We start from the raw sequence: 22,122 nt of genomic DNA on the forward strand, positions 1-22,122 counted from the left end.
AAACCCCATCTCCATTATACTGGAGACATATTTCTAGCAGGATTAGCAAAAAACTCCTTAAGTTCTGTTTTTGAAGGTGCTCATGCCCCCACACTTGATAATTTTCAAGTTTTACCCACATAACATGGTGCCCCAACCTCAAGCCCTATAAAGTTATTACTGCTGATTTTTTATTTAACACAGATCCAAATAATTCTGTCCTGATGATGCCAGCTCCCCCTTGTCAGCAGAGTGAGGTAGAAACCCTATGCCATGGAGATAAAGGCATCTAGAACATAACTGGATATGTAACTTATTAAATTGCATTCCTTATGTGTAACAAGAAGTCTACACAAAGTAAGCGATTATTTCCTGTTGGCCCCGGGTCACCAACAATGGAACTCTTATAAATCATAACCAGTCAGTGGCTGGTAAGAGCCCAAACCATGAGTGAGCTGGAAGCACTGCACTGGTCACTGTGTACGTTTTACTGGTCACCAGGTAAGATTTTTCTGACTTTGAGCTCATTTGCAATGCCAGTAGTTGGTCAGACTGTTCCACAGGAGCTCTGCCTGTCCTGAGAGTTCCCATCTACCCCATCTATTGCAGCATTTAGCTCACAACACACTGGACTTGTGCTAATTTGTTTTAGTGGAAAGTGTTCTACAAAACCAATTAAACAGTATCAAAACAAACAAAATTAAGGCCCAAGTAAAAACACCTCTCCCTGTTCCCCGCTAACAGTGGGTTCCCTGCTACGCCCAAAGACCTGGAAAAGAAAGCTACAAACATGTTAAACTATAGAAACTGAGTTACCATCAAAAAGAAATATACTACACCAATCTTGAGAATTAAACATTTTTATTTTTGCCATAGAAAGCTCTAAGAACTAATATCACGTATTGAATAATGAAAAGTAGGACACAACTTAAAAAAGTATGTTAAGGAAAGACTGTACAACTATATACATCACAGACCGGGAAAAACCAAGGAATGTTTCACACAGAACATTTCCTAGGCAATAGCTGTAGAAGTCGGAATTCAATGTATATAGTTGTCAGCTTCTGCATCTTTATATAAGCTGCATGCCTTAACAGACAAAATAAATAAGCAGTAGATGTTATTCAATATTTATTTAGTTCACATAGTGGAATATTACGGTATGAATCCCCAAAGAAACTGGACAGTGAGGATGCAGCTACCATCACCATATTCTGCAGCAGATCTGTTAATGGTTTTAAATGCATAATAAATGAAATTTTGAAATTTTTAATTTCTGTATAAATGCTTTGTCAGATTCAACCTTTTTCTTGCATTATCCCAAAGCCAATTTCTTAATATTTACATAAAATTTTTCGTTAAGTTAAACTGGAAGTTAAATGCTTACAAAAACAAACAAAAACACAAACATAAGTGCAATAGCCAGAAATCTAAATATAAAAGCTTACTCATGGCCCCATAAAAAGTTTTCAAAGAATGGATTTAACATGTTTCCAAACCAATAAATACCAGAAGTGAAATTAAAAAAAAATGCTTTAAATACCTCTGGACTTTGGATATCAAAAATCACTTCCAAGGAAAACTGAAGACCCTGAGACACATGCAAGCACGAGTCTTCCAGCAAAAATAGTTACAAAGCCCTAATTTTCCAGTTTTCCTCCAAAAAGAGACCTTTACTAGGCACAGTTTAATTTAAGGTTTTAAATATATCGGCAGCAAATAGTGATAGCCATTATGTTTAACTCTACACTTTGTAATGTATGCTTAATTCCAGATCCCACAGGCCATTTACTTAAGACTTGGGTTCAATGATCCTTGTGGATCCCTTCCAGCTCAAGACTATTCTGGGATTAAACGTGTGTCATATCAATAACAAAAATAACATTGCATTTGTCTCGTCACAAAGTTCAGGAAGTCCCACCACAGCACCAGCCGCTGCAGCCGAGACGCCTGTGCCCACACAGGCGACCCACACTCATGTCACATCAGGATAATGTTTGACTGCAGAAATGACACCTCAGTTACATCCCACATTTAAAGCAAGATCCATTGTATTCAAAGGGCTCTGCAATATGATCTGGAAATAATCAGGTATATCATGTTCTTGGCTGACAAAAGAGAAGTGCTGAGCGTTACATGCACCATGTAAACAAATCCTCTTCCCATCGTTGCTCACATGGATTTCTGGTATCTTTGTTGTAGCTCAACTTATATTTGAGCCATTTACCATTTAAGTGCCTTTCTGTGAAGAGTACTATATGTTTAAAACCTTTAACTTTGAAAGTCATAAAATCAGATGCTAACTTAAAACATGAAAAAGAGAAACCTGTAACAGCAATTTAAGCAATGAAAGGTTGCCATAACTAGTACTATACACAACAGTCTTTCCCAGTCACCTCTAGAATCTGAGTTTTCCTACTACCATTTACAAAAATTCAACAAGTCACTAACTCTGAAATGCTAAACTATGACTCCTGTAAACAGCTGTTTTTCTCTACCATTGCATGATCAAGTTGGACATCTAATTCATCTTTTAACTGCTTAAACAGGCACCAGTTGCAAGGAGAATAAAATGGCAACATAATAAACCCAAACTTGGAAACAGCTGACAGCTAGACAACTGCAGAGAAATTATACTTTGGGTCATGGTGAATAAAGGGTATTTTCTGGTTGTAGGTTTAGTCCTCATCTTCCAAAATGTATAAATGTGGGCAAATGTGGGGGGAAATCCAAATCCCTGTTTCACCTGATCTAGCCAAACAGGCATAAAAGATCTTCAACAGTCTCAGTGCTACATCAAAACAGCACTTACATGAACTCATAGTTTTGAGAAGCCTTCAGATAAAAACAAATAATATTATTAATTATAATTAATTAATTACAACAAATTTTTAAATTCCAGCCTTTGAAGCCCTTCTTCTTGAAGTGGGGGGAAAAAAAAGGGAACAGTACTTTATATAAAACTAACTACTGGCATTTTTTTCCAGAAGTAAGAAAATGCAACAATGTTTCTCAAGCTTTAAGAAGTAAAATTAGCTCCTACCTAAGTGTTCTAAGCTTCTTTGAGCTTTGTGGAGTTTGGTTTTTTCCCATTGCAAAAGGAGTAAAATATCATGGTCCAGGACACTGAATACTTTGCTCACCATACTGCCAAGCGTAAGTAAAGTTTGTTCAAGTTAGCCCTAATAGAGTATTGCTTGTTGACAAGACTTTTTGCAAGACAGATTCATAATATTTATACAAGCAGAGTTAAGATGCTAGCTCAAAAACAGACTATTCCAGTGTAGTAGGGGATCATGTATTTTAGCCCCTTGTTCCCAAATGTGAGTTGTGGGATTATTTTTTTTAAATGGTTCCATGACCAAGAGACTATGATGAAAAAGTCTTACTGTTTTCTTGGTTAACATCTAAACAGAATTCAGCATTAAAGTGCTAACATGAAAGAAAGGGTTTACATGGTAAGTATGGGTACAGGAAACACCTCAATTATTTTAGAAATATTTCTAGCTCTTTAGAAGAAATTGTACATTTTCAAGCCACAAATCCTCATGTTTTGAGCAAATTTAACATACCAGGAAACACTGCTAGCACCTTAGCAATGTCTTACTCTCTATTCAAGTAAATCTTCTGATTAATTGCTTCCACAAATCACTGCAGTTAACATGGTCCAACTTAGTGCTACCAATTGGTAACCTGGTAAAACACATTAACTTCTTTTGAGTTTAACCTTCGATTTTACAGCAATTTCAACAGTTCAGTTAAAACACCTGTGTTCCTGCACTGAATCTTTTTTCCAGCATTTCAAACATTTCAGTAAGATTCTGGTATCACAAACTCAAATTCAGTACTTCCCTCCGACGGGTTTTGTTTAAAAATTGTTTCACTTCCCTGCGGAACGAAAATGTCATCCCAGGTGATTTGTTTGGCTGGAGGGTTGGATGTTGTTCCTTCAGTGCCATCCTTCCCTGAGCCAACACGATAGACAATTCCACCCTGGTTTATCACCGGGACACTGCTGGGGCGGTCACTAATGTAGGCGTACTGTCTGATCTGCAGGGACCTGCAGGGGTGCAGCCGGTACAGCTTGGTGTCTCCAGAAGGGTCTTGGCTGTGAACTGATCTTATGTGGGAGGCCGTAATTTGGTAGTTGATGAAAGATTTGCCACACGTCAAGCACTGGTACCTTCGCTCCCCGGTGTGATGAAGTTCATGCTTGGTACGATACTCTGCAAGAGCAAAAACTTTGTCACAGTAGCGACACGGGTACTTCTTCTCCCAGGAGTGGACATTGAAATGTCTCCGCAAGCTCGTCAGACACGCGTACGACCTCTTGCACACGATACAAATATAGTAGATTCTGCCATCCACTATGAGCTCGTAGTGGTCATCATGCTTTACTTTCATGCGTTTCCCCTTTGGAGATTCATCACCAGACTTTTTGGGTGTGTCATCAGGCTTGGCTTCCCCTTCTTCAGAATCACCCTTTACAGGTATGACTATATCATAGGTATCCTCACCGATATTTGCATAAACCTTACAGCCTGTAGATAAGCCTCCTATTTCAGTTGCTGTATCTAATGTTATGATTTTCTGTCCATCTGCCACATTCTTTGATGCTAGACCTGAACTTAATTCCTTGTTGTTTCCAGAAAGGACATCTGAGATTTTTATTTTAAATTCTCCAGGTTTAGCAGACGGCTCTTGTGAAAATGTAACAACCTGTTTTTTCTGTACACCGGATCCTTCAGTGCTCACTGCCTTAGGAACAGAAGATTGCTGAACCAACGAGCTGCTGCTGACCGAACCAGGACTAGAGGAGCTAATGATATCAACATCATCTTCAACAACCTCTTCTTCATCAACAGCAGTTGCTTCCACTTCAGTTACAGAGCCATTATTGGATGGCTGCTGGTTCTCCTCCAGTAAATTAATTGTAGGAGTCACATGTGTTTGATGCAAGGAGCTGGCACCAAGTGAGGAGTTAAGCAGAGGCTTGTTTAGCACAATGATATTAGGCGTAAAATGCTGCGGTGTTGCCGAGACCAGTGATTCAGCACCTGATTGTGTTTGGTTTGGGCTTAGCTGACTGGCTGACAAAGTGAGGTTCTGAGCTGCTGTGGTGTTTGTCAAATGGGGAGAGCCACCACTGCCAGAGGATTTTTGGTCAGAAGTTCCAGCTGGACTTGAGCAAGGCTGGTTCTGGCTTGCAGCATTTTTGTCTTTAGTACATTCTTTTGGAGGAACAATTTCAGAACAAAAAATTACATCATCATCTTCATCATCCGAATCGCTCACTGTAATTTTTGTAGTCTCATATTCTATGCCATGTAAGGAGAACGACTGTGTTATAACTGGCATCCCATCTGTTGCTTCTTGACCCTCTGGCCTGATGACAGTTACCTGTGTTTCAGCATCTCTCTGATTTGGACTAGAAGCTGAAGTTTCTGAAGCACTGTCTTTGACCTCGCCTGGCACATTTTTCCCTTCAGCTGGAGGTATACCCAGATCAGCTATGAATTTAACACCCAGCTCCTGTCCTGATTTAATCAGTTCATCAAGTAAGTCAGATCGAACACTGTTTATTTTGGAACTATAAATATAATTTAGAATTTCTGCAAAAATTTCTGCTCTTACAAAGCTCAGCTCAACCACTTGACCAGCCACTGAGAAAAGCTGGTGAAAATATGTGCTTGAGGCTGAAAGGATGTTTCTGTGAGCTCGAAATTTCCGGTCCTCCACAATGACTGTAACATCACAAAAAAGTCCATGGCCACGTTGCTCATTCAAAGACTGAAGGAGCACGCTAGAATATTGTGTGTCTGTTGCAGAAATAAGTTTCTTCCCCTCCATTCCTACAAAGGGAAAGCAAAAGATATCAAATTAGTAAAAATGCAGATTTACAGTTTTAACTGCATGACAATGTTCACATATTTACTGCCTATTCCTTCTTTAGGAAAGAAGAAAAAAGATATTGTTCAGAAGATTATGTGCTACTGCACTCCGCAAATTTGTTTCTTATTGTTTGTCCTTTCCCTTTCTACACAAGTGGAATTCTTAATATATCCTCTGTTCTTACAAGGTGAGAAACAGAGAAACAAGATCTCATCTTAAGCAATAGCAAATAAGGTTAACTACAAGACCAAGAGGATGGAAGTTTTGGGTCCTTCAAGCAGCCTTACACATTATTAGTAATTTCTCTTTAATTGTGAAATGTTCCATAAATTGTTATGAGAAAGCCCAATAACATGAAGTTATTTATGGCCAGACACCAGAATCTGTGTATCTGTATATTACCAGTCAACTGTTCATGAAAACGCTATGGGTAATGCACTTCCTTCTCCAGAAAAAAAAACCTAACTTTTTTTTACCCATATTATATACCTGCAAGGCTTTGTATTTCAAACCTCGACACTGAAGCAGCCCCGTAACAAAACAGATCTCCTAAGTCAAAGTAACCCATCTGTCAGCACTGCCCATTCAAAGTCCCCGAATAAGCTGGAAAACACACCAAAATATAGAACACCGAGCCGCAGATTCTAATTTTACCCCTAAAACTTTATTTCCGCAGGCCGGGCCGGATGAGACGCCGAGGCCGGAGCCCCGCGGCCGCCGCACGCCGGCCCGGGGAGCGCGTCCCGCCCGGCTCCCCCCGCGACCCCGGGGGGCTTAACCGTGAGAACGCGCGCTCCGAGCGGGGCCGCCGCCCCGGCAGCAGCGGCCGGTCGGCGGCCGGAGGCCGAGGGGGAGCGGCGGCGCTGACAGCGGCGGGCCCGGGGAGTGGCCTGGCAGCACCGGGCCCGGGTCGACGGGCGGTCCCTCCGCCGCTCCCCGCTCGCTGAGCCCCCAGCGGGGCGAGAGGAGCAGCCGAGCCCCCCGAGCCCGCGTTCCCCGCGTTACCTGCGCCGCGCTCCGGCCGCGGCCCCGCCGCCTCTCGCACCGCCGGACCCGCCGCTTCCACCGCCGCCGGGGGGCGCTGCCGGAGCTGCCCTCGGCTCTGACCCGAGCGGCCTCGGGAACCTTCGGCCCGGGGCGGGGCCGGGCCGCGCTCCCGCCGCTGCCGCCCCGGGCCGGGCCTGCCGCGCTCTCTCCCGCCGCCGGCAGCCCCGAGGCCGCGGGGCTCGGCGCTTCAGGGGCTCCGGACACCGCCTGGGACGCGCCGCCCGCGTCACCGCCCCCCGCCTGCAGGAGGCCGCCCGCAGACCCCGAGGTGCCGAGTGTGTGGCCCCGACCTTGCTTCAGCGCAGGCCTTGGGACGCCTCGGGTCCCGCGCACGGGCCTTGCTGCGGCCTTGGCAATTGGCGCCCGGCTCCCCGCGCTCCGTGACCCGGGCGGAGGCGGCAGTAAACCCGACACCTGCCTTACGGCTCACCGTGCGGATAAGGCCGTGGAGGCTGTTTCCCGCTGAGTCTCATTTCCTTCCCGGGGGCATTGGCGCTGCTCTGCCAACGCTGACGCACCGGCACCTCCGCCCAGCACCGAGGGGCGCTGGAACCACACCTGAGCACCCTTGCTCGGGCTGCGGGAGCATTTATTTGGAATTCTTTGCACCACAGTGACACGTGTTAGATTCTGCCAGCAGCTGTACAGACATGTACGGCTTTGACACAAAGTACATTCGACAAAATGCGACTCTCAGCACATTGGACATGTAGCCACCAAAGTGACACAGGCACAGTGCGGCCTCTTGGAAACTGTCGCTGTTCAGGAATGCTCGAAGAACACTAAGATCATAAAAGATATTTTTCATCTTCGGTTACTGATCTGTTACTTTTTTTTTTTTTCCCTATGCATTCAGTGAACTTGTACCACAGGGGTTCCTGATTTTTCTTAAGATTCAAGAACTTTGACAAGAACAAATGTCCTGTCAAGTTAGATGAAAAATGGGAACAGGCCGCAGTCACTGGCAGAAATGACTGCAATCCTTCACTCACTACATAAATCAGCAACGAAATGGTCCTGCCCAGGTTCATGAGCTCTTCTAGCAAGAAAATCACTTGCCAGGCTCCCTGTATTTGTATAGTTAGTAGCAGAAGTGCCTTTTTGACGTGAGCCTTCATTTTAAATGTTACAAAACCAGTTCCTGTTTATTTATAGGTTTTACCAGAGAGTCAATTGAAGGAAAATAAATAAGAGTAAATGCTCATCAAGGAAAGCATAGGCTTTTCTTCCTTATATGACCCTTCAATTCTTTTCTCCTTTGATACAAATTCTTAGTAATTTTTACACAGGAGGCTATATTAAATGAAAATAATACTATAATTGTTTTAATACTTAATCCAGTGCTTTTTTTCTCCTCCAAAAATGTGTGATGGCCCAAATTAAACAATTTCTTAGCCTTTCGTCCTTCAGCTTAAAGGACTTCTCTCTGCCTCTTCCAATACTAAATAACCAACAGGAAAAATTTACAGCTACAGGTGAGCACTGACTTGGAAGGATTCCTGCTCCTGAGGCATCACCAGATCTCAAAAATCAGGTTTGAACCACTTATTCTTAGGCACAGAAATGCTGCCAGATTTAAAAGCTGCTGGGAGACCTGCACCATCTCCTTGACTTTTACGTTTCTCACAGCAGCTTTTCTCTATGGCAACTCCTTCTGTCAGATATAAAATCTGAACCCCACGGTCACAATGCCACAGTCAGGACAGAGCTAATGCTCTCCCCAGCACAGCAAATTTCACTGAAGCTGTCACCATCTTGCTGCATCTGAAAGCTGAATTTCAATGTGCATTTTTTTTTTTGCCATGATGCATCTAGTTTAGGGGTTATTTTGTCCACTTTTATTTTTAGATAAGCCTAGAAAGCGTTTGGTGATTTAAGTCACATAAAACCTTACGATATAAAAAACAACATGAAAGAATCATTTTATCTAAGATGATGACAAGAAACACCTAGGGTACAGAACTACAAGTGGTGTGATTGGAACTGAAAAAATACGTAGGAGACCCAATAGCAACTCTTATCTTAATGTATAGAAGTGATCAAAAAAACTCAGGGATAGAGGCTTGAAAGTATAAAGTACAAATTTGAAGAAATTACTGTGCAGGCTTTTGCAAGAAGACAAAAAAGTATGCAATTCAGTAATGAGTTTTCAATTAAATAATTTGAGAAGCTCTTTTTAAAAATCTAGTTTGTGAGAATAGAAAATTCTTTTAAAGAGCTGACAGATTTGAGAGACAAAGTAATATTCTCCATTATGAAAACATGTATTTTACATTCAAGTAAATTAAATTTTATAAGTAGAACAGTTAAGGATTTTCAATAAAATTTAAATTCAATAGTTATCCTACCTAAGACTACCTTTAAGGACAGAAATATTCTTCCACTGTGGGAATTTCAAATAAAACATCACTGCTTCTGAAAGACTCTAAAATACAAATTTCCACTGTTTGTGCTTTGAAAAAATCTCTGAGAGTATTTCTCCTGCCAATCCCATTATATAAATCCTCATATAACTGAATTAAGAGTCCAGTGATCCTTTTTATTGACATTAGTAGTTGTTGTAGATGCTGTTATGTACTACATGAGCATTATAACTTGTGTACAAAAGCACTTTAAGTCACCTTATAATATTAGGTAACACAGGTGCAGCATACTCCTGAGGTAGATGTTTTAGTCATCATTTAGTTATTTTTACCAAAATAATCAAAAGAAGGGAGAAGCCGAGCTGTCCTCACACAGACACAGGCGACAGTAACACCACACACATGTGTTATCTCTGGTAAATCTTTTCCCTCCCTGTTCTGCACATGGTTACTTGCAGCCAAAAAAAATATTTAAATAGGCTTCCTCCATTTTACAGATTTTTTTTGAATGCCGCTTATGGTAGGTTTGGGAGCTAAAATACTGTTTCATTTTTGAAAAAGAGACTGACATACGCTGACATAATTTCTAGACAGCATAAACCAGCATGGGCTTCCCAGGGTGGTGCAAAATGCCCCTTTCACACAGAGCTGGCCAGACCCAGCGATATTACACTGCACTTTCCTGAGCTGAGCAGAAACTCGGGGTTTTTAAAGAAAGCTCCGCGGCAATGTAGTCAAACCTGAGGGTGCTCACAGAAGAGTGGGTGTCTTGTCTGAATACATAATTTGTGTCATCTTCATAGATAAAGGTTAAGCTTGGAAAACGTAATCGTAAGATCGTCAACTCTAACCCGAACCCAGCACCAGCACCATGTTCAACATTGAACCACGTCCTTAAATGCCATCCCCACACGTTGTTTTTTAACATTTCCAGGGACGGTGACTCCACCACTTCTCTGGTCAGCCTATTCCTGTGCTTGACAACCTTCCCCACGAAAAAAAAAAATCATATACCAAACATAAACCTCCCCTGACGCAACTTGGGGCCATTTCCTCTCGTCCTGGCAGTTTGGTTCTGAGCCGCCGCACCGGAGCGGCGCCCAGCGCCGTGTCAGGCCGCGCCGGGAGGTGCGGGGCGGCTGAACATTCGAAAGCGGGCCTTGCCCGCTCCGGGCCGTGTCAGGCAGTGCCGGGCCCGGCCAAGAAGGGAGAACGCCGCCGGGACACGGTGAGCTGTCCGCGGGCAATGCTGCTCCCGGGCCGCCCTGGACAGCTCCCGGGGTCGCGGCCCCGCGCCGGTGCCCGCTGAGCGGGGCGGAGCCGGGCCCGCGCCGCCACCGCCCCCCGCCCGCGGCTCGCCCCCCGTCGCCGCCTCACCTTCCGCCGCCGCCGTGCGCTCGTCCATCGCTGTCAGGCGGCCGCCGCGGGGCACAAAGGGAGCCGCCGCCGCCACCGCCGCCGCGACCACTGCCGCGTTGCCGGCCGGGCGGGTGGTGTGGTGACCCCGCGGGCGGGGCCGCCCCGCTCCCGCCCCGCTCCCGCCCGGCCGGGAGGGCGCCGGAAGCCGCCGGAAGCGGCTCCGCCGCCGCCATGGCGCCCGCGTCCCGCTCCCGCTCCCCGCCCGCCGCCAGCTCCGAGCGCCGCGGCCGCCGCTCGCGGTCCCGCTCCCGCTCCCGATCCCGCGAGCGCAATGGCCCGAGGCGCCTGAGCCACCGGCGGAGCCGCAGCCGGTCCCGGAGCCCCGGCGCGCCGCGCTCCTCCGCGCACCACGGGCACCACCACCACGGCAAATGGCCCGAGTACTACGAGAAGGAGAAGGAGGAGATCCTGCGGCAGAGGTGAGCGCCGGTGCGAGGTCAGGCCTGCCCTGGCGGGCCCCGCTCCGCGCGGAAGGGACGGTGCTCTCGGGAGGGCCTGCGGGCGCTGGGCAGGCGGCCGGGCCTGGTCCCGTAGGGCCCCGTCACGGACTCCCAGCCGGGGTTCCCCGCGGGCAGGGGACGGAGCTCGGGTGGAAGGGGGTTGACATCGGCTACCGCCGATCCTCCGCAGCGTGCGGAGCTCTGCTGCCGGACTGCCGGCCTGCGAGCTTGCTCCTTGTTCCGAGTTCTTTCTTACCCTTTTTGTAGCTGTTTTAGGGGATTCGAAACACTAACATGTAGGACTTAAAATGTTTCTGTGGTAGGCGTCGGTGACAGTTGTTATAAATGAAATCGGCCAAATTTTATCAACAAGGATTTTATTGAGAGATTTATAAAATCGAATTTTGGAACAGCCACAATCGAGGTCAGCGTCGACCAGGTTGCAACCGGCGGCGAGGTAAATCATCTTCTTGGCAGCAGGGGTATTCTTCAGTGGTTCCATGAATAGACCGAGCTACTACATATCACTTTTTAAAAGTACTTCTTCTTGATGCAACTGCATTGGGAGTATACTGTTTCTTTTTTCTACTTCTGTAAATCAAATCAAGACAATTTTGTTATAAATGAAATGCAGCCAAATTTATCAATAACAATTTTATTGAAAAATTTGCAAAATCTAATTTTGGAAACAGCCACAATCACTGTCAGCATCGAGCCCGGGGTCGGCACTTGGTGAGCTCTGAATCAGCCTCTGTTGCACTGATTCCCCCAAGTTCACAAACTGTCTTTTGCAGAGCTGTGTTTTATACAGTTTTTTCAGCTCGAGGCTATGCAGTTACTGCTGATGAGTTTTCTGAGAAGGAGATGAAGTTTTGAGTGTTTTTTTCGAGGAAGCAGGCTTTGAGATTTAGAATCGTGGTTAGTTTTTTCTCAGAAGGAGAGGGAGTCTGAGTAATTTTTTTCGGGAAATCGACATTGAGATGCCTGGTCTTGGAGAATCAGATCAGGTCAGTATTAGGCATTAATCACCGGGTCATTAGAGCGCTTATCTTGCTTGGGTGGACCTCTTCTCGAGGTTGTCTTAATTGCTGGGTTATCCTCGAGCAAATTGCTGGTTTTCCAGCAGCTGCTTTTGCAGTCTCAAGTTGCTTGTGTTTTTTACATAAAACATGTTTTTATACTTGATCTTATATACAGTAAAATGCGAATTATACCCATATATATCACACAGTGTTTCCCTTTACAGGAGACTCAATGAGAGAGAGAGAATTGGAGAACTGGGGGCACCTGAAGTCTGGGGGCTGTCACCAAAAGTTCCAGACCCAGAGTAAGGCATATTCTTTCTTCATGTTTTTTATAATATTAATTACATATCAATTCGGTTTATAAAAATGACTTATCCCTGCTCTAGATATGGTGCCACAATACATATTGTATCAGTTCCTTTCTGAAGCAACATAATGAGATTACTACTTTCTTTTTTTTTTTCCACCAGGTAATTCCAACATACTAATTATGCAATATGTGATTTATTGTAGATCAGGTGACTATTGTGTTGTGGTTCTGATAGCCAGTTCCTAGGTTAAATTAGCTATTTAATATTTTGCTACCTTGCAAGGATTGACTCAAAATTACTTTGATCAGATGTGTATCTTTGATCTTGACAACAAAACAGATCTACAACAAAACAGATCTTAAGTAGCAAACTGTTATTTCATTTAGTTCTGATGAGCACACACCGGTAGAAGATGAAGAGGCCAAATCCAAGAGTAGTTCTTCGGATTCCAGCTCAGAAGGTATTTGGTTTGGCTTGCACAGCTTTTTGGAAAAGCTGTGGCTTAGAATCTGCTGCTGCTGCTTGCATGGAGGTTCCCTGGCTTAGATGGGTGGAAGTGAGTGGGGTGGGCTTCTGCTCAAAGGGAAACATTGCTTTGGGAAATCAGGGAATACACATGGAACGAGATGTTCCTTGTTCTCTAATGTTATCTTTAAAAACTTTCTAGAGGAAAAGAAGAAAAAGAAGAAGAAAAGACAAAAGAAAAAACGTAAAGCATCCAAAAGAAAGCGCAGGAAACATTCTGAGGACAGTGACAGTGACTCAGAGTCTGAGCAGAACTCCAGTGGTAAGACAAGAGGGTTTCAGCTTGCAGTCTGTCCTCAGGAAATGGGATTTCTGAATTTATCTTCCACTCGGTATCTCATGCCTGAGATCTGTTTGATATGTTCTCATACTGACCAGTACTGCAGGGAGCTTTCTACTAACACTGTCCCAGTATAAACAAGTCCCATCAGTGTGTACTAGGACATTCTGGTGGAGGCAGTTAGTGATGGGAATAGGCTCAGTGTTAGGGTAGTGGTTAGAGTAGTAGTTAGGTTAATTGGTATGGGTAGTGGTTAGAGTAATTCTTAGCAGTAGGGTTAGGGGAGTGGTTAGGCTTAGGATTAGGGTTGAGAGAGTATAAGGGCCTACAGCTCCAGGAACACTGGGACTGGAAAAGGCATGCCAAGGTAATCCAAGCAAGGTGCCACTATTGCTATTCCCACATCTTTGTGACCTAGAAAACCCATAGTATTGAGTTTGGGTTAGGGCTAGGGCTAGGATTAGGGTTTGGGTTGAGGGAGTCACAGAGCCTGCAGCTCCAGGATCATTTGGGCTGGAAAAGGCATGCCAGGGTGATCCTGGCAAGGCCCCAACTGTGCTGCTCCTACATCATTCTGATCTTAACCACCACCCCTGGTTAGACATAGGGTTAGGTTTGAGATAGTCAAAGAGCCCACAGTTCCATGAACACTGGGGCTGTAAAAGGCATGCCATGTTATTAACAGGGCAGTAAACTACTTATATGTTATAACTAATAATTTCTTTTTGGTAATAGATTCACTTCATTTTTTTTTAGATGAAGATAAAAAGAAAAGCAAGAAGAGGAAAAAGAAGAACAAAAAGTAAGTGTCATGGTTGTTGTGTGTCATTCAGGCTGCTGTTGGCTGGAGGGCCGCCCAGTTTTCTTTTCAGGCCCTGAGGGAGCCTGAGGACCTTGGGTAATATCATTTGAGTATGATTCCAAGCACCTTCTTTCATCTTAAATTTTGATAAATAGCATGTCTGTCTGACTTTATCACAGGAAGAAGTATAAGAAAAAGAAAGCTAAGAAGAGCAGGAAGGAATCCAGTGATTCAAGTAGCGAAGATTCCGATGATGAACTGCTTCATGGGGATGATCTCTGGATTGAGAGGTCAAGTAAGTTCACCTGACTTAAAACTTGGGTGGAAACTTCTTGATGTCCTTTTTGTGAATTCTTTGTTAGGTGTTGCTGACCTGTGTAACACTTCTGATAACAAAGAACAATGGGCACAAGATTAATCTTCTTCATTATTTGATTGTTGCAGAAAATACTGAAGCTGAGAGTTTGATTGGACCAGAGGCTCCCAAAACTCACGCATCTCAGGATGATAGGCCTTTGAAGTGAGTAGACAGCTCTAATGGTACATCAATAAATCAAGTGTGAAAGCTACTGTTCAAAAGGGCTGTTGCAACAATAGGCACACAGAGGGAGAAATTCTGTGTGAGGAACTCAGACAGAAGTTCTAGTGGTGCTAGGCTTTCCCCTGGCCTGAATTTGGGTAGAAAAGTCTGGTTTATGCTTTTTAGCCTTGATTCCTAGAAAAAGTAATTTTAAGTGCTTTTATTCTAAAGCTCTGCAGTATTGTGACTTCAATAATGTCATCAAAATGAACTCAGCTGATAATTTAAGATGTTGTTGCTACTGTTGCCATAAGGAAGAAACAGGCTAATATGTGGTAAAGAATAGGAAAGTGTTTTAAAATGCAGCTGTATATAGTAGTGAACAGGGAAGCTGGATGTTTACCTCAGGCTCTCTCTATCTGAAACTATTGAAATCACCACTTTTGGTTTTTTAGCTATGGACATGCCCTCCTGCCCGGTGAAGGTGCAGCCATGGCAGAGTACGTAAAAGCAGGGAAACGCATTCCCCGCAGAGGTGAAATCGGCTTGACGAGTGAAGAGATTGCGTCGTTTGAGAGCTCTGGTTATGTCATGAGTGGCAGCAGGTATGGCTTTCATGATGGCAATGGTTCAGTGGAATTTTCAAGAGCTGCTTTCACTGCTGGCTGAATAGCAGACTGCTTCCAAGCTCTACTTGGAAGTATAGAGGAGAAGGTGCTCTGCTTGCAATAATCTACACTGAACTCCCCATTGCTAGAGATGGATAGTGAGTTTTTCAAGGATATTTTCTCCTCAAGAGCAAAAGTTCTTCACAGGCAGTATTCTTCTAATGATTTCAAATGAGGAGGTGCTTGTGTCAGATGGCTCAAAGGTCTGTTGGGACAGACCTGGGGATGTGCTGGCCCTTCAGCAGGAGACAAATAAATGTGTGAGAGGTTGGCTGCACTTTTTTCTCTATGACCAACAGGAATCTCACTTAAATTTTGGTGAGCCAGCAGCTGACACTGGGGGTATGGGAGGCTTCTGCCTGACTGCCTGAAAACAGACACCCCCAGAAATCAGTTCCTTGCTCTGCCACACTTCTTCCTGGGAAGGTTAGTGTGCAGTTTGGATTATCTAATTTAGGTATCTGTTTTACCAGTTGGTAGAGTCAGCACAAAAGATGCAGATACCAACTTTAAGCAGTAAGTAATAATTTGCTAGAGTGCAAAACTGCAAAGCATTACAAAGAATAAGCTAAGTAATGCACCTAATCATTACTGCAAAAGATTGCCTTGAGTGATTAAGAAAGATAAATGACCATACAGGTACCCTAATACTTTACCATCGTCCAGATAGGCACACCAGCTGGGAAGCCCCAGTCACAACAAAGGATTGGAGAATCATTCCTGGGAATTCCTATGTGGTGTGTCCACCTGTAGGCAAGGCCTCCATTTTCACTGTGAGAAGGCCCAGCTTTTATACTGTCAAATAAACGAGTGTACACAGCTTCTAGTGCAGGACCATGTGGTTTCATCCTCCTCTTGGCTTCCACCCAACGCCTGGCCAGGGCTTGAGGAGGAACCAAGAGAGCTGGTTTTGATCATATACCTTCAGACAAGGCCAGATGTCTGATTTCATGCCTTTGTCTGGCTTCTAAATGCAGAAAGATAAATATATTCTTATACATATTTCACTAATGCATATTGCCTTATTGAGTACAGGATACAAATATAACATTTTGTTGGAAGGTCCACCTAGAGGTCAACTTTGTCTCAGGGCCTATTGTTCAGGCCTTGGTACTTCATTATCTTTATTTAAAGCCCCTGAACACATCCAAGCCAGTTGATGGCTGGAAGCTGTGACAGGACACTCACACCCTCTGCCCATGCTGACATACCCCCTCTTCTCCCCCACAGACATCGCCGCATGGAAGCTGTGCGTCTGCGTAAAGAGAACCAGATCTACAGCGCAGATGAGAAGAGAGCTCTGGCATCCTTCAACCAGGAGGAGAGGAGGAAACGAGAGAATAAGATCCTTGCAAGCTTTCGAGAGATGGTCTACAGAAAGACTAAAGGCAAAGAGGAAAAATAGTGCTTTGTTTGAACTGTACACCATAGCTTGCACCACGTGGCAGCTAGCCCAGTCCAGTTGTGATTTGAAAAAAGCTGCAGGTGCTGCAGCACCTTTCACCCAACAGGGCCAAGGCTCAGGAGTGGATTACTTGTGTCTAGGAAACAGCTTTTTTCATCAGTTTTTCTTGGATGGTTTGTTTACCATCTACGAGGAATTCCTGTAAAGAGAAAGGCTGCAAGGCGGGGAAGATTAGAGGTGTCAATGTTCTGTGCTTGCTTTGAATCAGACAAGCCAAAGGATCCCATGGGAAGACTTTCCTAATGCCAATAAGTGAGATTTTTTTATTCCATTTATTTGTATTAATCATCAGATCATTTAGCTTGAGAAAGACCTTTAACAAGCTACTAGCACCAGTAGCAAAAATTAAGGAACTCCTAAGTTCCTGTTTTAAGATCCAGGACTGTCTACTTCACTATTTTTTCACAAGTCTTTTAGATTTAGGTTTTTACTCAAAGCAGTTGAGTTTGGTTTGTGATTCAAACCAGATGTGTAAATATTTTGTAAATGAGTTTGTAATTTAATACAGATGGGCTTCAGTTACTTTAGAGCAAGCAGATTGAAACTGAGGTGTAAAGTAACAGTAATAGGAGGGTCTGATCTTTAATCCACTGAAACACATGGTGAAGAGCTAAGCTGCTTGCTTCTTTTTCTCCTATGTTATACATAGGCATCAGTGCAGTGGGGTGCAGTGACTGGAACCCCTGGATGTACACAGGTGGTAACAAGGATGTATCTTTCAATTTATTTGAAATGTTTTTGTTTGTGGAAGTGTTCTAGATTAAACCCTTGTTTTAACTCCTGCAGTATTTTACTTTGGTCTGTTTCAGCAGCATTACATGGCTTGCTTTTTTAAACTCTGTGCTTGGAGCTTTGCTCAGGCAGTCCTTATGTGGTGGTTATCTTTGATTCCACTGCATATTTCCAAACATATCTCCTGGAGCTTCTTTTTCTCAAATGTTTTTGAAAACAAAATGGTTTTGAGAGGTAGGTTGTTTCTTTTTTGTTCTCCTAAATTTATTTTTTTTTTGTCCTCTAAGTCTAGCAGCAGAGATATCGTGTATATTTGTATCAAGAAAATAAAAGTCCTAAAGTCCGTTAATGTTTTCCCTGGAGTTCCACAGACCTGGCATTCACAAACAACAAATCCTACCCAGCTGCCTCTTCACATTTACACTTGGAACCCAGTTCCATCCTGCTGCCCTGCCAGGTCCTTCCACCCTGCCATACCTGCCAGAGACTGTCACACACAGCCAGCTGCCATGTCAGGACCTAGCTGATTTTGCACAGGTTCAATGCTTTTTATCTATCCACAAAGTAGAAATGCTGCTAAGGAAGAGCTTTTCTTTCTTCAACATGTTTATTTGGTTCTCCACAACAGAGTATTGGTAATGGTGAATTGGCGTTGGTCATCGGGAAGCAAGTCTTTCTGCGCATGCTATTTTATTTTCAATTATGTCCTGAAGCCACTTTTCTCTAAACTGGCACTGTTCTGGCCTGGAGAACGAAATAAAAAGAAGGTAGCTTTTAAGCATAATACTGAATCCAAGTTTGGTCAGCTGAGAACTGGCCTTTATTCACCACATAGCAATAAAGACCCCCACCTAGACCCATGTAAAGCAGGACAAGTTTCTGGAGAATGCAGATGCCCCCAGGGTGGCTATTCATGCCTCTGGGGGTGAAGCTAGTGATAAGCAGGGTCATTTCATGTAGCAACATTTTGACAACTTTGACTCCTCTGCTATTATTGCAAACTTATTTACATCGTGCTCCCTGTTTGGTTTTGGAGGGGGAAAGTGTTACACTGTGTGCCACAACAGGATCCCAGAGAGTGACCCACGTTCTTGGGCCCAGAGAGCACCACTAAAGAATGCTGATGATAAAGATGGGCACGTGTTTGGTAATCTGACAACTGGTTTATTGAAGCCTCGAATTAATTCAGGGACGAGAACCAAGATTGGGCTTAAGGGCACAGGGTTAAATACGGGGTAAAAGGGGCAGATTTGAGGGTCAAGGTCCAACAGAGATAAGGGAAAGTGGTGCAGGGGAGTGACTAAAGACCAAGAGAACCAAGGGGATAACGGGTGGAACAATGCAGAAAAATAGAGCCAATGGGTGTTAAGGGAAGGAAGAACATTCTAGGAAGGGTACATGAATGGTAAATGGGGACTGAACAAGAGTGACATCAATCCCCTCAAACCACTACAACACCAGAACCCAAAAGGCACTAACATGTGGCTACAAAAACCCATGGGAACCAGGTTTTCCTCCCCCTAATCTATAGGGGCATTTCCCCATCCTGTGCCACCCCCTCCAGAGTCAAGGCACCGCGGCAGCAGGCCCCTGGGCCTCCACAGAAAAGCTTGTTAAAACAGTAGTAACATTTACCTCCGAATTAGCCTGCTGGACTCCAGTCTGTAGAAGACCTCCACAGGTTCAGTCTGCAAGAGATCAGAGACAGGGCAGAGGCCTTGTACAGCCCATCAAAAAGGATACATTGTAATTAAGTGAGAGCTACTGTTTACTTTAAAAATTATCTAGATATTTGGTTGGGGCAGAAGAGAAGATGCTGCTCAGGGACTGGCTGGGCATTGGTTAGCATGCCGTGAGTAATTGTTTTCATTGTATCACTTCTCATTCATAGGGTTTTTCTTCAGTTTGTTATTTTTTCCCCCCAATTTGTTACTATTATTCTATTTATTTTTTAATATTGTTACACTTTTTTTTACACTTTCAATTCTCTCCCCCATCCCATGGCGGTGGGGAAGAAGTGAGCAAGCAGTTCTGTGATGCTTAGTTACCAGCTGAGGTTAAACCACAGACTATTATTTGGGGATCCATAGAGTGTTAAGTAGAAACACTGAGGTTCAGTATGACTTAAGCCTGGAGGTAAGAAGTCTATTCGGTGCAATTTATTTCATTTTTTTCTCTTGAGTTGCAAGAGTTCATTGTACAGGTGCAAACTTCAGGCTGATCAGGGAAGGGATTATAAAATAGCTTGAAGAGTAAAGTGTCACTCCCTCTCTACTGACCCCTCATTCTGTAACTCACCTCTACTCAGCCCTTCTTACAGCTGCCCAGAACAATTGTTGCTTGAAAAGGGAAGATGGTAAAAGCAGGAAGGCAGATGTAGGATCCTGCCAGATTCTGTTTGTCAAGTTCTGTCAGTGATTTGGGAACTAACCCAGCCTCCTGTTCTATGCCTTGCTCCCCTTGCCAACCAATAGCAGGTTTCTATTAGGCCATGTCTAAATTTCCTGCCATTGATCTGCCAATGTCCAGGCCTTCTCAGCATCTTCATGAGAGCTGCTGGCTCCTCACCAGTCTCTCCACTGTCCTGGCATTTCCCTACCTCAGGAATGCCACTGTACTCTTGTCCCTTAAAGGACTAGTCCATCCACACCATTTCTGAGTACTTACATCAGGTTTGGATTTGGAGATCACTATAACAAAGTAGACACTTGCTGTTGCTCGTGGGATGGGTTTTCTGCGTGTTGGGAGGCCCCAGCAAACTCTGTAATGGTACCTCTTGCTGTCCTTCAGTTCTTCTTCCTCAAGAAATTCTGAGTGGTGAAGCCAGCTTTCATGAATGTCCCATGTCTGTTGAATAAACACATTACACTAAGACTCCCTCTGTCTAGTAGAGCTGACTTGAGGTTGGTGCTAAAAAGGAACAGAGATGCTCTCCTTTTTAATTTTTCATATTTCTTAAGTGAGAAGGTGGGCCTTCCTGAGTGGATGGAATTGTGACTCACAGAAATTAGTTCTTCAATTTGCTGCCATCCTCTCTGCACTGTGAAGTTTTTGGCTGTGGTCCACGGGATATTTTTGATGACATGCTGGGTTTCTACAACAGAATAAAATGCTGACAAATCCTCCTGAAAAGACCCTAACACCTTCTAGCAGAGCAAACGCAATACCTTTCTCTTTCTCCTTGGCCTCTGAAGCACATTCCTCTGAACTGCTTCTCTCATCTTCTGGGGGCATGTGATCTTTTTCCCCACTGGCAGCTTTTTCCTCTTCCTTGTCCATTGGCTTCACTTTTAGAGAGATAAACGCACAAACACTGAAAGAACAACGCTCTGAGAGGAGCTGCAGGCCCCGTCTGAGCCCCAGTCCCTCACCGCCCCTGCTTCGTACCCCGGCCCTGCTCACCCCGCTTGGCGCTTCTCGCTCGCTGCCCCGGCCAGGCCGGGGATCCGTGCGGGGCCGTGCGGGGCACTCCGGTCCCACGGGAGGTTCTGAGCCCGGGGAGCCGTGCCCGGGCCCGCCGCTGTCCCCGCGCCCGCCCGTCACCATGGCGAGCCCGCGCCGCTCCCGGCAGCGCCTCGGCTTTCCCTGCCGCGGAAACGCCTCCCGGCTGTCTCCCGGCAAGGGAGCACGGTGTGATCCTCTGGATCTCCCGGGAGACAGGCAAATCCTCTGCTTGTCGTATTTTGGCTATTCTGGACAATTCGGGAGCTAAAGCGGCCTCCAGTCTGTGCTCTGCCAGGCAGAAACTGTCCAGCCCGGTGCTCTGAACAGCGGCACTTGCAACACACGGACCTTCAGAGGGAAAGGATCACGGGTACTACACGAGAGAAGCCAGAAAGGTTTCAGATCATGGGCTACTGAGTTCCCAGCAGCTGCTCTTCCAGGATGACAAGAGGCCTTGCTGCAGCGGGTACGAGGTGCTCCACGTGCTGCAGCAGATTCCCCTGCAGCCTGTGTTGCAAGACCACGGTGAGGCAGCTGTGGCCCTGCAGGTCCATGATGGAGCAGAGATCCACCTGCAGCCCAGGAACGACCCCATGCTGGAGCAAGCTCTGGGAGGACCTTTGTGCCCATGGAGAGAGGAGAACATACTGGAGCAGATATGCTGGCAGGAATTGTGACCCTGCTGGAGCAGCTGGTTCCTGAAGGAGTGCACCTTATGCGTGGGACCTATGCTGGAGCAGTTGATGAAGAACTGCAGTCAATGGGAAGCACTCACACTGGAGAAGTTAGTGAAGGAGTTTCCCATGGGAGGGACCCCATGCTGGAGCAGGGAAAGAGTGTGAGGAGTCCTCCGCTGAGGAGGAAGGAACAACAGAGACATGGGATGACATTTCCCACAACCCCTGTTCCCCACCACCCTGTGCAGCTCAACAGAGTGGAGGCAGAAAATATAGTGAGTGAAGCTGAACCCAGGAAGAAGGGAGGAGTGGGGGGGGAGGTGTTCTATGATTTGTTTTAACTTCTCATTGCTTTCCTCTTATCTGTCAATACATTAAATTGATTTCTCTGAGTCAAGTCTCATTTGCCTGTGACAGTAACTGATGAATGGTCTCTCCCTCTCCTTAACTCACAAGCCTTTCAATGTGTTTTCTCTCCCCTGTTCAGCTGAGGATGGGAGTAACAAAGTGGCTTTGGTGGGCACCTGGTGTCC

The 22,122-nt window shown here is 45.1% G+C and overlaps 3 protein-coding genes across 5 annotated transcripts; 1 reads left to right on the forward strand and 2 right to left on the reverse strand.

Moving 5' to 3' along the window:
* Positions 1-823: 823 nt before the first annotated feature.
* On the reverse strand, positions 824-10,798 carry ZBTB33 (zinc finger and BTB domain containing 33). 3 transcript variants are annotated; one of them, XM_058847659.1, is made up of 2 exons: positions 10,659-10,798; positions 824-5,831 (listed from the first exon to the last, which is right to left on the reverse strand). In XM_058847659.1, exons 1-2 carry the CDS (start codon positions 10,684-10,686, stop codon positions 3,790-3,792), a joined length of 2,070 nt encoding a protein of 689 aa, XP_058703642.1. In that variant the 5' UTR covers positions 10,687-10,798; the 3' UTR covers positions 824-3,789. The 3 variants fall into 3 exon arrangements, with proteins under 3 accessions (XP_058703642.1, XP_058703641.1, XP_058703643.1); XM_058847658.1 differs by lacking the exon at positions 10,659-10,798 and adding an exon at positions 7,349-8,711; XM_058847660.1 differs by lacking the exon at positions 10,659-10,798 and adding an exon at positions 6,877-7,022.
* NKAP (NFKB activating protein) lies at positions 10,736-17,518 on the forward strand. The gene is made up of 9 exons (XM_058847662.1): positions 10,736-11,119; positions 12,387-12,467; positions 12,863-12,936; positions 13,144-13,263; positions 14,038-14,083; positions 14,263-14,378; positions 14,528-14,603; positions 15,059-15,208; positions 16,502-17,518. The coding sequence occupies exons 1-9, from the start codon at positions 10,872-10,874 to the stop codon at positions 16,674-16,676; spliced, it is 1,086 nt and encodes a 361-aa protein (XP_058703645.1). The 5' UTR covers positions 10,736-10,871; the 3' UTR covers positions 16,677-17,518.
* A 145-nt stretch (positions 17,519-17,663) lies between these two features.
* Positions 17,664-21,775, reverse strand: AKAP14 (A-kinase anchoring protein 14). The gene is made up of 5 exons (XM_058847663.1): positions 20,636-21,775; positions 20,471-20,562; positions 20,136-20,315; positions 19,104-19,156; positions 17,664-18,212 (listed from the first exon to the last, which is right to left on the reverse strand). Exons 1-5 carry the CDS (start codon positions 21,012-21,014, stop codon positions 18,125-18,127), a joined length of 792 nt encoding a protein of 263 aa, XP_058703646.1. The 5' UTR covers positions 21,015-21,775; the 3' UTR covers positions 17,664-18,124.
* Between the last annotated feature and the right edge of the window lie 347 nt (positions 21,776-22,122).

The sequence above is a fragment of the Poecile atricapillus genome, chromosome 12 (assembly GCF_030490865.1).
Source record: "Poecile atricapillus isolate bPoeAtr1 chromosome 12, bPoeAtr1.hap1, whole genome shotgun sequence".
NCBI lineage: Eukaryota > Metazoa > Chordata > Aves > Passeriformes > Paridae > Poecile > Poecile atricapillus.

Bases quoted from the DNA above. Each gene is read 5' to 3' on its own strand.
- AKAP14 (XM_058847663.1), bottom strand. From the start codon at position 21,014: ATGGTGACGGGCGGGCGCGGGGACAGCGGCGGGCCCGGGCACGGCTCC. The intron at 20,316-20,470 runs GTGAGTCACAAT...TTTATTCAACAG, and splicing joins AAATTGAAGAACTAATTTCT to ACATGGGACATTCATGAAAG. The intron at 19,157-20,135 runs GTAAGTACTCAG...GATCTCTTGCAG, and splicing joins TCTCCAAATCCAAACCTGAT to ACTGAACCTGTGGAGGTCTT.
- ZBTB33 (XM_058847658.1), bottom strand. From the start codon at position 7,391: ATGAGACTCAGCGGGAAACAGCCTCCACGGCCTTATCCGCACG. The intron at 5,832-7,348 runs GTGAGCCGTAAG...TTCCCTTTGTAG, and splicing joins TCCACGGCCTTATCCGCACG to GAATGGAGGGGAAGAAACTT.
- NKAP (XM_058847662.1), top strand. From the start codon at position 10,872: ATGGCGCCCGCGTCCCGCTCCCGCTCCCCGCCCGCCGCCAGCTCCGAG. The intron at 14,604-15,058 runs GTGAGTAGACAG...TTGGTTTTTTAG, and splicing joins CAGGATGATAGGCCTTTGAA to CTATGGACATGCCCTCCTGC. The intron at 15,209-16,501 runs GTATGGCTTTCA...TCTCCCCCACAG, and splicing joins TATGTCATGAGTGGCAGCAG to ACATCGCCGCATGGAAGCTG.